Source organism: Salvelinus sp. IW2-2015, linkage group LG11, assembly GCF_002910315.2.
Source record: "Salvelinus sp. IW2-2015 linkage group LG11, ASM291031v2, whole genome shotgun sequence".
NCBI lineage: Eukaryota > Metazoa > Chordata > Actinopteri > Salmoniformes > Salmonidae > Salvelinus > Salvelinus sp. IW2-2015.
The window spans coordinates 9170417-9185832 of record NC_036851.1 but is presented as its reverse complement, the minus strand read 5'-3'; the positions used below and the strand labels follow the sequence as shown (position 1 = coordinate 9185832).

The following is a 15416-nucleotide window of genomic DNA, read 5'->3' as shown; positions in this document are numbered from 1 at the left end:
GGGGCATGGACAGCTGACATGCTGGTGCAGTGTTTTTTTCCTGCCGCGCATCTTCAGTCCCGACTGAGAAGAAGACCGCGGCGTAGCTATCTGTCTCATCCTCGGACAGATGAGTGACTGACTTCATCTTCCAGGGACAATCCTCGGACAGATGAGTGACTGACTTCATCTTCCAGGGACAATAAAGGGGTTCAGTGGCATCAGTTCTCAGCGTCTGGTATACCTGTTTGGGCTGGCAATTTTTTTCAGCTTCACCTGCTATTCACGTCGAATGTCTAACAAATAGCCTAGGCTACAAAAGAACACGCAACAGCAGAGGAAATAGTTACCGTTGGCAACAGAACATCTGTTTGGACATTTGGGACAGATTCTCAGAAGATGTGTCTTCATTCGATTTACTTTTCCTAGACCGACTTTTGATAAGCACTGACTCGATAAATAGGAGATAAACACTTAGAAAACGTATTTTCAAGGCGTCAATGAACTGACAATACATCAAATTAGCCTTTTGAAACTGGATGGATAGAATGTTTCAACTTCTTTAGATAGACAGGTTTCCCCCAATGATGATCAGCAAACCATCGCCAAGGACTTTTATCCTTTATTATATGTTGTATGCCGTCTGTACATGAAATTAGAAATGTTTTGTTTCTTCAAAACCCGAGGATATTCCAGGAACAGGACGGGGTCTCGAAATGGGATACTATCCCGACACCCCTCAAGGATATACTTCACCTTTATTCTGCTGCTTCTCATCTTCACACCTAGAGCAGATTCTTCTTGGTGGTGAGTGGTGTCTTTCATATGCACTTGATGCTGCAGAAATAATCCTATCATTTCTATCCAAGATTACATCTATAATTGAAGTAATTGACATCCAAGATTAGATATGAGTTTCCAGTAGTTTTGGATGACCAGTTGTCTTAATTAGCGAATTATAAGACGTTCCAAGACCTTACAAAAGTTAGGCCTATTTATGTTGGCTATTTAGGAGTCCAAAATATAAGTTAGGAGAAATCATATGGCCTAATGCATATATGCTATAACGGATGGATTAAATATACAATTATAAACTGGGTGGTTTGAGCCCTGAATGCTGATTGGCTGAAAGACCTGATATATCAGACCATATTCCACCGGTGTGACAAAACATTTATTTTTACTCTCCTAATTATGTTGGTAACCAGTTTATAATAGCAATAAGGCACCTTGGGGGTTTGTGGTGTATGGCCAATATACCACGGCTAAGGACTGTATATCGAGGCACTCCACATTGCGTATTGCATAAGAGCAGCCCTTAGTCGTGGTATAATGACCATATACCACACCCCTTCGGGCCTTATTAATGAATTAGAACCTTACTGAATTATATAAATGTAATAAATAAAGCAAAAATTATAAGCTCATCATTAAATATGCAAAACGTTTTGAACAAAATCAAATATAAAGCATGTTTGGATGTCAATGAATTTGTAATTTTTCCTTTTTCAAGAGCATATTCCAGGTATCTACATTTGCTTTTCACTTAAACCTTGTTTATATTTATCCCAAGCCTGAGAATGATAATTATGTATTGGGGTGGCAGGTAGCCTAGTGGTTAGAGCGTTGGGCCAGTAACTGAAAGGTTGCTGGATCAAATCCCCGAGCTGACAAGGTAAAAATCTGTCATTCTGCCCCTGAACAAGGCAGTTAACCCACTGTTCTCTGGTAGATAAGAATTTGTTCTTAACTGACTTGCCTAGTTTAAAAAAAAAAGAAGAGATATTTGAATTATCCTAGGAATGCAGGAGATTGGGAAATAACTGACAGTTATATATCAGTTATGTGGCAAACAAATTCAAGATTTGAATAGTTTAACACAATAAAACCTTTGTAGTCAATACCTCCATCACACCTTAGAGTCAAACCTATACGCTGCTGGTACTTGTGTACCAGGCTCCAATTCCAACAGCCACAGGGAGGAATGTGTCTGGATAGGAGTTTTATAACATCAATAGTCTATAAATTGAGATCAACCAACAGCAGCACACTGTCTGGTGTTCATGAAGATTAATGGACTCGGGGACTTTCCGCTATCAATCTTGCATATTAGAAGTGGCAGGTGCAGGCAGTGGTGCATGAAAAAGTGTTCCTTGATGATTTCTCTTGAGGGTAAGAACCAAGGGTGTATAAAGGAAGTGCCTACCACCTCACTGCTCTCATGCCACAATACTCCAATCTTACTGCACAGAACATGGTAAACCAGCTTTCAGCTAGTGGCAAAATAAAAAATAAATAGTTGATATAGTTGATCATCCAAACCACGATAATACCACATACATACATTTTTAAAAACTTTTTTATTTTTTTATATTTTATGTAGACAACAGTGAGACATTTTAGAAATGGATATTTTCATAAAAATATCCCTGTGGTATTGTTGAAAAAGCTTCTCTGTCTCACAGAATATTATTATAAAAAGAAGGCCGTGCAATTAAACAGTGAAGTGAGGCGGAGCGGGGAGACATGGTCGATCTCTCCAAGGATCTACATATTTATCTAATCATGATTTATATAGTCCGGGGGTTATTTCCATCATGATTGTGATTATTCAGATAAGAGGTAGTGTGTTTTCTGGTGCGCTGGATTGCTTGTCCTCTCTCCAAACTAAGTATGAGGCGCAGAGACAGTCAGGGTCTTTTGGCTCAGTTCTCTACTCTCTCTATGGAGAGAGTAAACACTGTGTGCCTCCGCTCTGCTTTATTGCTCAGACTCAGGCAGCAGGAAAGGAAGGCAGATTTTTTTGGGGGGGAAAAGGGACAGCCATAACAGGAGTGGAAACACTTTTCTGTTTCTGTATCGGTGGCACGACAGATAATGTAGCTGTGATTAAGCCTGGCAGTAATGATGTCCGGTCGTCGCAGGGAGAGGGAGAGTTAGAGGAGCGTGCCAGCTTACAGGAGACAATGTCACACTGCACTTGGTGTTCCTGTTGTAGTCTCAGGGGTCTCTCGTAGTTAACCGTGTGGATTCTTTCCTATCTGTGAAAGAGCACCTGAAGGTCTCACATTTCATAACACTGTCCTCTGGTGTACCATTTATGGCATCTATAACCGCGTGGGATTGACAACGAAGCGGGACAGAGTTGTTAAATGCACAATTTGTAAGAATTCCTGCTGTTCAATCGGCAATTAAATTCATGATGAATACCCATTGATTCTTGAAGAATATAACTTGTCACACATCTTACTCGACCTAACTTTAAAATCTGTACGCCTATGTAGATATTCCATGAAAAAATCTGCCGTCTCCAGCTACAATAGTCATTAACAATTGTCTACACTGTATTTCTGATCAATTTGATGTTATTTTAATGGACAAAAAAAAAGTTTTTTTGTCCATTAACTTTTGAACGGTAGTGTTTATACAAAAGTATGTGGATACCCCTTGAAATAAGTGGATTCGGCTATTTCAGCCACACCAGTTGCTGACAGGTATATAAAATTGAGGGTACAGCCATGCAATCTCCATAGACAAACATTGACAGTAGAATGGCCTTTCTGAAGAGCTCAGTGACTTTTAAAGTGGAACCGTCATAGGATGCCACCTTTCCAACAAGTCAGTTTGTAAAATGTATGCCCTGCTAGAGCTGTCCCGGTCAACTGTAAGTGCTGTTATTGTGAACTGGAAATGTCTAGGAGCAACAACGGCTCAGCCACGAAGTGATAGGCCACATAAGCTCACAGAACTGGACCACCGAGTGCTGAAGCGCGTAGCACTCACTACCGAGTTCCAAACTGCCTCTGGAATCAACGTTAGCACAAGAACTGTTAGTCTGGAGCTTCATGAAATGGGTTTCCATGGCCGAGCAGCCATGCCAAGCGTCGGCTGGAGTGGTGTAAAGCTTGCTGCCATTGGACTCTGGAGCAGTGGAAACATGTTCTCTGGAGTGATGAATCACGCTTCACCATCTTGCAATTTGATGGACAAATCTGGGTTTGGCGGATGCCAGGAGAACGCTACCTTCCCCAATGTATAGTGCCAACTGTAAAGTTTGGTGGAGGAGGAATAATGGTCTGGGGCTTCTTTTCATGGTTCAGGGCTAGGCCCCTTAGTTCCAGTGAAGGGAAATCTTAAAGCTACAGCATACAATGACATTCTAGACAATTCTGTGCTTCCAACTTTGTGGCAACAGTTTCAGGAAGGCCCTTTCCTGTTTAAGCATGACAATGCCCCCATGCACAAAGCAAGGTAAATACCGAAATGGTTTATCAAGATCGGTGTGGAAGTACTTGACCGGCCTGCACAGAGCCCTGACCTCAACCCCATCGAACACCTTTGGAAAGAATTGGAATGCCGACTGCGAGCCAGGCCTAATCGCCCAACATCAGTGCCCGACCTCACTAATGCTTTTGTGGCTGAATGGACGCAAGTCCCCGTAGCAATGTTCCAACATCTAGAGGTAAGCCTTCCCAGAAGAGTGGAGGCTGTTATAGCAGCAAAGGGGGGGACCAACTCCATATTAATGCCCATGATTTTGGAATGAGATGTTCGACTACCAGGTTTCCACATACATTTGGTCATGTAGTGTATCTTGTTCTTTAACACGTTTTTTTAATGGACATCTGTTTTTGCACAACAATAGTCCCTGGCAGCTTTACTGGCCTACTGACAATGCACCTGTCTATCTGATCTGCAGGTACATTGGAGCCCTGGGTGCACGGGTGATCTGTGACAACATTCCAGGCCTGGTGAACAAGCAGCGCCAGCTGTGCCAGCGCCACCCGGATCTCATGCAGTCTATTGGGGAGGGTGCCAAGGAGTGGATCCGCGAGTGCCAGCACCAGTTTCGTCACCATCGCTGGAACTGCAGCACGCTGGACCGAGACCACACTGTCTTTGGTAGGGTCATGCTGCACAGTAAGTCTGTTTCAGTGTGTTTATCTCTCTGTGTGTGTTCAGTATTCAATCACTTGCATCTTGGATGTAAGATTCACTACATTAATCTGATTCAACACGTACAAGTTTTCAAATTGGTGGTTGTAGGCAATAGCAGAACATTCTGAGGGACCGCTTCCTTGCCTTTTAGACTTACAGATATTCAAGCCTTAAGGGTATAGCTATGTATATCTCAGCTCAACACATAATACAACAGTTCACTTCCATATATGTCTCCTTTGTTTGCCCCTCCCCAATAAGGTAACAGGAGAACGTACTAGTTGTCATTTCCGGTTGTACAATACCCAGAGAGAATGTGTGCCAGTAAATGTATCTAGTTTCACCTTCTCCAGGAATGAGGAGGGTTGGAGAAAGTGGATATTCTCCGAAAACTAGTAGCAGATAGAGTGATCCACAAGGGTGATGTCTAAACAGTAATAGGAGATGTAAATATTTGGGTAGATGTTTCTGGCAGGCAGACAAAGCCGTACTCCCTGACATATTGCCTGTGTTCTGGTTCATTGCGTGAGGAGGAATGAAAACTAGAGGTGGGTGGGAAAAGCAGACCAAATAACCCTGAATCTGCTCTCCTCTCAAATGAAAACATACCTAGTGACTGAGAAAGCTGCCATCTGTGCAAATTAAAGAGTGACAGATGTTTATTAAGCCTTCACAGAAGGCAGGAATCGTGGTCACAGGAAGGCAATAGTCAAACACAAGTAGGCAGTCAAAAACTAACAATACCTAACAACCATAAAGAACTGAACTAAATATGGAGCTGATGAGACACAAACACAGGTGAAATTAATTAACAAAAATTAAAGACAGGGCTACGTTCCAGAACAAAGAAAAAAAAACACAAGATTGACTAAGAAAAGAAAAGCAGAACCTTACAGTTCCCCCCCCAGGGAAACATGGGGGGTTGGTAACCAAGGACACACTGAAACAGAGTAAGGCGGAGGGATGAGTGCATGAGTGAGTTCTGAGCATATTCGGCCCAGGCTACATAACGACTCCAGTCGTGTGGAGAGCCAGAACATTTTTGGCGGAGGTACTTCCATATTTCTTGGTTCAGGTGTTCTGTCTGCCCGTTCGTCTGGGGGTGGTACCCGGAGGAGAGGCTGAGGGCGACCCCCAGTCGGTCACAGAATGCTCGACACACCCGGGAGACAAACTGGGGTCCACGGTCAGAGACGATGTCCTCTAGAAAACCCACGTAATCCCTTACATCGAATGCCAGTGAGGACCACCAGAACTTCCGGGCTAGAAGTTCAGTGGTTTGTGTAATGCCCGGATGTCCTGACCCCAAGGACGTGTGACACCATTGCATCAGTTGGGGTCTAACAGCTGCTGGTATGTAACTCTTCCCAGCTGGTGTCTCAGGAGGGGCTGGTTCTGAGGTTAGGGCTTCTTGTATGGCTGAGTGAACCTCCCACTGTACCGGTCCCATAATGCAAGAGGAAGGAAGAATGGGTGTAGGGTCTGAGTTACTGGTCGGAAGGTCAAACTGGCGGGAGAGAGCATCAGCTTTTACGTTTTTCTTTCCAGGGATGTAAGTAACATGAAAATGGAAGCGTGTGAAGAGAGCCCAGCAGGCTTGTCTGGTGTTTAACCTCTTGGCCCCTCTGATATATTCCAGATTACGATGATATGTTAGGACGATAAACAGATGTTGTACGCCAACCAGTGGCGCCACTCCTTGAGGGCCAGCTTGATGGCGAGGAGTTATGTTCCCCACATCGTAATTCCTCTCAGCAGGGGATAACTTCCTGGAGAAGAAGGTACAGGGATGTGATTTGGGAGGTGTTCCCACCCACTGAGAGAGTATGGCTCCTACTCCTACTTCGGAGGCATCCACCTCCTGGGTGAAAAGAAGGGTCAAATCAGGTTGGCGAAGGACAGGAGCTGAGGTGAAGAGGCGTTTCAAGTTGTTGAACACAGTCAGAGCGGTATCAGTCCATTGAAGGGTCTTGGTCTTTTGGCTGGTAAGGGCAGTGAGGGGAGTGGCAGTAGAACTGAAGTTCCGAATGAACCGGCGATAGAAGTTGGAGAACCCAATGAAACATTGGAGGTCCTTAACGGTGGTGGGTTTGGGCCAGTTACTGCCGGCGGTGACTTTGTTCTCCTCCATGCTGACCCCTCCAGGTGTCAGTACGAAGATGAGGAAGTTTACCGAGGTTACATGGTGCTCTTTTCAGTCTTCACATAAAGGTTATGGTCAAGGAGCCGTTGAAGAACCTTTTGCACATGCTGTATGTGTTCCTTCAGGGAGTAGGAGTAAATCAGGATGTCATCAATGTAGACGATGAGGAAGCTTGATCATATCCTGGAAAGTTGAAAGTTGGAAAGTTGATCATATCCTGGAAAACCTTGTTCATAAAGGATTGGAATACGGCGGGGGCGCTCGTAAGGCCGTATGGCATGACCAGGTATTTGTAGTGCCCTTGAGTGGTGATAAAGGCCGTCTTCCATTCGTCATCTTCACGTATACGGACAAGGTTATATGCACTTCGCAGGTCGAGTTTAGTATAGATGTTGTCGCGGCCCACTTGTTCAAGGGTCGCTGGGATCAGAGGAAGAGGGAAATGGTTCTTGACCGTGACGTCATTCATTGAACGATAATCAATACATGGACGGAGACCACTGTCTTTTTTTCCAATGAAGAAGAAGCTGGACGCAGCTGGGGGAAGAAGAAGGACAAATTAAACCGTTTGAGTGATTCATCAATGTAGTTCTCCATTGCCTCATTTTCCGGGATAGATAGGGGGTAAACACGACCCCTCGATGAGGACACTCCAGGGAGTAAGTCAATAGCACAGTCTCCTGGGCGATGTGGTGACAGAGTGGAGGCCTTGATTTTGCTGAAGACATTGCTGTACTGGGCGTATTCAGATGGTATGGTGGGTGGCACTGCCGAGGCAGAGTCATCAATGGTGGTGGCTCTGCAGGGTAGGCTGAGACAACTGGAGAAGCAGGTAGAAGACCAGGACAATAGTTCACCTTGTTGTCATGAGATGGCAGGGTCGTGATGACAAAGCCAGGGGTGTCTGAGGATGAGTGGCTGTTTGGGGGATGAGAGTCCCATGAGATGAATGGTTTCGGTGTGGAAACTCCAATCTGGAGGGTGACGCTCTGTGTCAAGTGCGTGATGAAGGCCGTGCCCAATGGCTGCCCATCTAGGGTGTTAATCCTTAAGGGAGGGTTGACAGGTGTTAGATCAATGTCAAGCTCTTGTACTAGCTGGTGATCGATAAAATGACCTGCTGCTCCCGACTCTATCAAGCCTTCTACGTACTTGGTAACCCCCTTCACGGTCATTAATACTGGGACGGAGAATTGCTTCTAGGAGATATTTAGAAATAAGGACACACCTACCTGCATGGCAGCGAGGGGACCCTTCTCATCTCTCCGTGGGGGGCGAACAGGGCAATGGCTGAGTAGATGATCTTTCCCTTCACAGTATAGGCAGAGCCCTTCTTGGATCCACTTTTGACATTTGATACACGGGAGAGGAGCATGGCCCAACTGCATGGGCTCTGGAAGACTCGGACGGGATCATGGAAAGAGAAGGTTTCGGGTTCCTGGGTGGCAGAGTTCTTCAGCGGTCGGCGATGAGGTGGTCGATGGAGATGGACATACGAATGTATTGATTTAAATCCTGAAGGTCACCTCTACAGGCCAGCTCCGCCTGAAGTTCCCTGTTGAGCCCTCTTCGGTAGACGGTAAGAAAAAGCAGCCTCATTCCATCCACTCCCTGCAGCCATGGTGCGGAACTCGAGGGCATACTTGGCGGCTGAATTGCGTTCTTGTTGAAGTTCTATAAGGAGGTCTCCTATAGGACGACCGGAGGGAGAGTGATCGAATACCTCTTTGAAGAGGGTGTGGAAATGGGGCTTGAATCCAAGTTCTGTGCCGTTGGCAGTCCATCTGGCGGTGGCCCAATCCAGGGCTTTGCCTGTGAGTAGAGACACAACAAAATCCACCCTGCTCGTTGGTGGCGAAGTTAGTGGGGTTGTACTCAATGTATTTGTTGCATTGAGAAATCCCTGACATTTCACAGGTGAACCGTCATATTTTCCAGGCATGGGTATGAATGAAGGAGGGCTATGGGTTACGATACCTGGCATCGGAGGAGTAGGGATAGGCTGGCGGAGAAGACGGCAGATTTCCTCCATAAGCTCCTCTTGCTGGGTTAGGCGCAGCTCTAGCTCCGCTGAATCCATTCCGTTTTTAGGTGAGGTATTCTGTAATGAATACTCAGGGAGAAAAAGGTGTAGATTCACGCGCAGGGCGCGGCAGATGTTTATTAAGCCTTCGCAGAAGGCAGGAATCGTGGTCGCAGGAGAAGGTCAAACACAGGTAGGCAGTCAAAACCAAACAATACCTCACAACCATACAAACAGAAAGAACTGAACTAAATCGGGAGCTGATGAGACCAGGTGAGAAACGAACACAGGTGAAATCAATGAACAAAAATGAAAGACAGGGCTACGTTCCAGAACACAAAGAAATAGGGCTACGTTCCAGAACACAAAGAAACAGGGCTAGGTTCAAGAACACAAAAAAAAAACAGAAGGGTTGACAAAGAAAAGAAAGCAGAACCTTACAATAGGCCTGCTGTACATGGCAAAACATCAACTCTTAACACAAAAACTCATGTGAAAATGTGAACTCAACTTGAACGGGGAGCAGAGCAGAATCATTTCAGTTTGAGACAAAAAATATAGTATTTGTTATACATACATGATTGTACACGAACATTGTACAGAGACAACCAAACCTATTTGATTCAAATTTGTTTGTGCTCTACATTACATTCTATATAAATGTTAACAGTGTCTGCGTTCCAAGTTTCAAGGAGCGTAGACACTGTTTAAATTCAGATAGCATGGGACACAGCACACACAAGCAATATTTGAATCAAATGCTGTGTAACGACATGGTTACTACAACGAAACAAACTTTGCTGGTATAGTGTAACCGGCTGTATGAGACTGACTTAGTTTATATATAAAACCAACCTGGGGCCACGTGTTTGAAGAGTATATTGTTACAAAAAATATGTCTAAAAATAAGCAAAATCAAAAAGGGTAATTTTGAGATAATAATATTCATATTTTTAATGTTGAATAAATTAATGTGAAAATGTGTATTTCAGAATCTAGACATGCTCCATATTTGAGAGAACACTATAAGGAGGATAATGACTCCAAGATGTTGTCTGTATCATGTGTGGTTCACAGAGCATAGGGTCTTACAGGAGGCATGTATAGGTTTAAAAAGGGTCTAAAATGGCAATTTTCATCATTATTTTTCTCCCCCAATTTTTTTATACAAAAGGTAAAAAGGATGTTAAACACCCTTCCTCCCAATGAAGTTCCTATGTGAGAACTTAGCTCCCGCTGGCGTGGAATCGCCCAATGACATCTTCTTACACATAATCTCCTACCATCATATCACCCCAGGTAGCCGGGAGGCAGCGTTTGTGTACGCCATCTCCTCGGCGGGTGTGGTCTATGCAATTACCAGGGCCTGCAGCCAGGGGGAGCTCAAGATCTGCAACTGCGACGCCCACAAGCGAGGCCGAGCTAGAGACGACAGGGGCGACTTTGACTGGGGCGGCTGCAGCGACAACATCAACTATGGCATCAAGTTCGCCAAGGCCTTCGTCGATGCCAGGGAGAGGATGGTGAAAGACGCTCGGGCGATGATGAATCTACACAACAACCGCTGTGGGCGAATGGTGAGCAATGGCTTCGGGGTTAAGGTGCCGTTTTGCTTTTTTGATACAGGCAGTCCCTTTAAACTAGCACTAGCATATGCTTTAACTACAGTGTAACAACATTGTTACTACAGTAGAACAAACATTGCTAGTACAATTTAATCCACTGTTGAACTGAATTTTTATAAATACTCTAGACATGAATAGTGAGTGTACTAGATCGGCCACAGGTGAGGCTTTGTCTCAACCTCTAACAAAATTGTCCAACCTTCTTGATTTCAGGCAGTGAAGCGCTTTATGAAACTGGAGTGCAAGTGTCATGGTGTCAGCGGCTCCTGCGCCCTCAGAACCTGCTGGTTGGCCATGTCGGACTTCCGGAGGACCGGGGACTACCTCCGGAAGAAGTACAACACGGCCATCGAGGTGACCATGAACCAGGATGGCACAGGGTTCATGGTGGCTGACAAGGACTTCAAGGGAACCACCAAGAATGAGCTGGTGTATGTAGAAAACTCCCCTGACTACTGCCTCATGGACAGAGCAGCAGGTGGGTCAACTCATGCAGTTATATATGTTAGGTAGGGCCAGGAGTTTTTCCTCACCACATGACCTGGCAGAGAAAAACCCAGAAGATTTAGCAATGTCTAAGTGGAAATTAATTTGAAGAGAAATTACATTTCAGTATATGATTCAACATAATATCCCATTTAGTCATTATTAAAATGTATGGGACGTTATTTAAGTACTTATCACCAAACTTGGGGAAAATATTGTCATCGGAAACCTTGTTGCTCTAAGTAAAAAGTATTACCCAGACGCTAGATAATACAGAAGCCTACGCATCAAATACAGCTATGAGAATCCCAGACTCATCTGCCGAAGGCCTGCATACCTGCATAGCTTAGAGTTCAATTATTTGACCTTTAACTTCTCTCTAATTCCAACTGTGTTTTCTCTGCCTTGGTAATCTCTGTCTCTCACGCCCCTCATGTCCCATCACTTCAGCAGTGTCCATAGAGCTCTAGAACAGCTAACAGGCTCTGGTCGTGATACTTTGGATGTATTGTGTGTTACTGGCATTATCCTCATCTCTGTTAGGCCTATAGTTATAGGTTGACACCTAGTAAATTGCTGTTAAGAAGAGGAGCTACGCTACGCCCCTAGCCTACTACAAGGTGAAGCAATAATCTATTGTATAGGAATTCACAGCCTAAGGATACAACAGGGTCATTTTTGAAATCCTTCTGTGGTCACTATTAAGCTCCACTCCCAAATGCTCAAGGGGAATACCTCCGCTCACACCTATTCTCATACCCCTTCACTCAAGGGCCGGCTGGTCTGTCTTGTGCTCTCTCCACAGGCTCCCTGGGCACGGCAGGGAGAGTCTGCAACAAGTCATCCAGAGGCACGGACGGCTGCGAGGTCATGTGTTGCGGACGGGGCTACGACACAATGCGAGTCAAACGAGTCACCAAGTGCGAGTGCAAGTTCAAGTGGTGTTGCGCCGTGGAGTGCAAGGACTGCGAAGACATGGTGGACGTTCACACCTGCAAGCCACACAAGAGACCCGATTGGTTGGACCTAACCTGACCCTGAGGCCCGGCCTTTCAAAGGATCTAGCAGTGGCCAACTGCATTGTGGGATATGTAGTCCCTACTCCCGACTCATTTCTGACCTCTGGCATGGTTCTCATTTGACAACCCCTTCTAAAGTGACATCCGAAATAACTTTTTGCCAAGGGGCCGTATCCCAATTTGGATTGGATGGTGCAGTACTGTATGGTTCTGTCATATAGGAAGGTAGTCTAAGAGAGTGGTTGGGCCAGGAGAGGGGATAGTTCCTATTTATGTTTTTGTTTGATCTTGTTGATCTGGGGAAATACTATTGTGTGCTGCTTCCAAGGTGCTGAGGACAGTTTTTTCTACAGAAAATAATTTACACATGATCTGTTGTGGACATGCAGCACAGGACATTATACTGTGAGCACACCAGAGATGGAGTTAGAATTGTTGCGTGGTGTATGTGTTGTTGGTTTTTGCTTGGTTTAAGACTATGTTCTCTTTCTAAACCGGTGACCACTTTGCTCAGTGTTTCATTGGTGTTACAATGAAAAGTGATAAAGAACTGAAATTGTACTCTGCTTGAGACACTGGACATGGAAAGACTGACTTGTATTCAGTAGTTAGGAGCGTGAACTTTCAGAAAAAAAGGACATCATGCCTCACCCGACTGGTCAAATGCATCAGAATGGATGTACAACAGAAAGTTAATTCAACTCTAACATCCAACTGTTACCACGGGCCAGAGAGCTGCACTATGGACACTAATATAGCCCAATATTGAGCAAAGAAATTCATTTAAACAAATGTTTCTGTTATATGAGTTAAGTGAAACAAACATTGTCGTCGACCGAGATGGATAGTATGTCTTCTCTCCCTTTAGTGTGACAGTTACCCTATCAACCTATTATTGTACGTGTTCCTAAATGAATACGGTATGATGGACGGTAGCTGTCATCTCTTGCTCATTATTTATCACTGGTTACTGAAGCTGCTAGCTGCTATATCTCCCAAGTTAGCATTCTCACTATGGGGCACTTTCATTATGCATCCGTACGCAACACTATAGTCATTTCACTCTCAGGGTTGTTTTTTAGGCTACATGGGGCTCTGACTGATCTATGAGATATGAAGTACTTTGTGAAACCCAGGCCAAGATGTTGCATGACGTAGAGGAGCTGAGAACCAGAATTGATTTTTCAAATCAACATTCACAAATGCACATAGGCCTATAGGGCCAGCGGGATATGACCAATTGAGACCGAACAAATGGTACAACGATTGACCGAAAGCAGTGAGGTCCACGTGACGATCACAACTACTTGTTAAAGACGTTTGTAAGATGAATGAGATTTCAGTTTATGTTAAAAAGATCAACATTTTCAAATGCAAATTGCCATTGATATGATTTTAATGCAATGTTCTCAGAACGGTAGGGAGTCACGGGCCAAGTTGTGCTGTGGTGTTAGTTGGAGTGTTATTGTCACCTTGGGAGGACCCTAAAATACCACACTTGTTCTATATTAAACCTTGTTGATCCTTCTGTCATTCACATCAGATCTCATCCATCCTCATATCGCTGACCATGTGACACTGTCATTGTCACTGACACACAAGGTGATATCACTGAATCTACTACTCGCTGTTCTTGAGTAAATCATTAAGTTATGATAGATTCAATTCCTCCCCCCCCCCCTCTAATGTCAGAGCTAGGCTCGGCACTCAACGAATCCGTGGTGTAGGTCCTCTAATTACAGCATTACTCTTCCCCGAGCCAAACATGGGAATTATTTATCTATTTCATAGTCTGTGTCAACCAGGGGATATTATGCAGACTGTTTTCTTTACACAGAGCATTATTGTAAAATGATTAGTCACATTAATCACGTTCGAAAAAAAGCTTTTATTGGTCTCTAAATCTTTTTAAAGGGCAGCGCAACTGTGTCCTTGTGGAAATGTCCTGCCAAATCTCATGTAGTGAACAGTGAACAGGGAACGGGAAGCGCTTGCTTTGCTTACATCAGTCTTCTGAAATAACCAGCGTGTCACCGTCTACATTCTCCTCCCATCATTGTGATATCTAATGGGCATCTATTTAGTGACAGCATGATCACTCTAAAATTGTCTCGGGGGGGGGGGAAGAAAGTTGAGGATGGAAGACCTAAATGTTTGGCACTAAGTGACACAATGTCATTTTGTTGCCCTTCAATAAAAATAAATGAGTCTGTCATAGACAGGGGCGTAGGAGTGACTCTGACAACCTGAGAAACAGGTTGTAAATGCTAATTTCTAGTGACTTTTGAGAAAAGGTTAGAGGCAAATCTTCTCTTACAAACGGGCAAATTTACAAGGCTAAGGGGGCCCTTGCAGAGGGGCACATACTCTGGTACAGTTCAATCAGTCTTAGGGCCATTGCCATTCATACTGTACTGAATACCAGTCTGTTCATGTGGATATATTCAATTAAACAACCATTTTGTACTCATTCGCTGCTACTGTATGATTAATTTCCTATTATTTTCTCACTTCCCCTGTGTCAGGTTGTTACTACTGCTGCTCTACATATTGTATGGTTGGAAACTTAACATAATATTTTCCACTTATAATACAGTTATTATACTGTATTATAAACTGGGTGGTTCAAACCCTGAATGCTGATTGGCTGACAACTGTGGTATATCAGACCGCATTTATTTTTACTGCTCTAATTACGTTGGTAACCAGTTTATAATAGCAATAAGGCACGTCAGGGGTTGCGTCGTGCCTAAGAACAGCCCTTAGCTGGTTATATACCACACGCTCTCGTGCCTTATTGCTTAAATAATAACCAGCAACATACACAGTTAAAAACTGTTTTACACTGAACAAAAATATAAATGCAACATGTAAAGTGTTGGTCCCATGTTTCATGAGCTGAAATAAAAGATCCTCAATATTTACCATGTGCACAAAAAGCTTATTTCTCTCATATTTTGTGCACAAATTTGTTTACATCCCTGTTAGTAAGTATTTCTCCATTGCCAAGATAACCCATCCACCTGACAGGTGTGGCATATCAAGAAGCTGATTAAACAGCATGATCATTTTACAGGTGCATCTTGTGCAGGGGACAATAAAAGGCCACTCTAAAATGTGCAATTTTGTCACACAACACAATGCCACATGTCTGAAGTTTTGAGGGAGAGTGCAATTGGCATGTGTCCACCAGAGTTACTGCC

General features: G+C 44.1%; 1 protein-coding gene across 1 annotated transcript; it reads left to right on the top strand.

Moving 5' to 3' along the window:
- The first annotated feature begins 30 nt into the window (after positions 1 to 30).
- wnt2ba (wingless-type MMTV integration site family, member 2Ba) lies at positions 31 to 14683 on the top strand. Its single transcript, XM_023995994.1, has 5 exons — positions 31 to 786; positions 4679 to 4899; positions 10383 to 10660; positions 10922 to 11186; positions 12000 to 14683. Exons 1-5 carry the CDS (start codon positions 629 to 631, stop codon positions 12227 to 12229), a joined length of 1152 nt encoding a protein of 383 aa, XP_023851762.1. The 5' UTR covers positions 31 to 628; the 3' UTR covers positions 12230 to 14683.
- Positions 14684 to 15416: the final 733 nt, after the last annotated feature.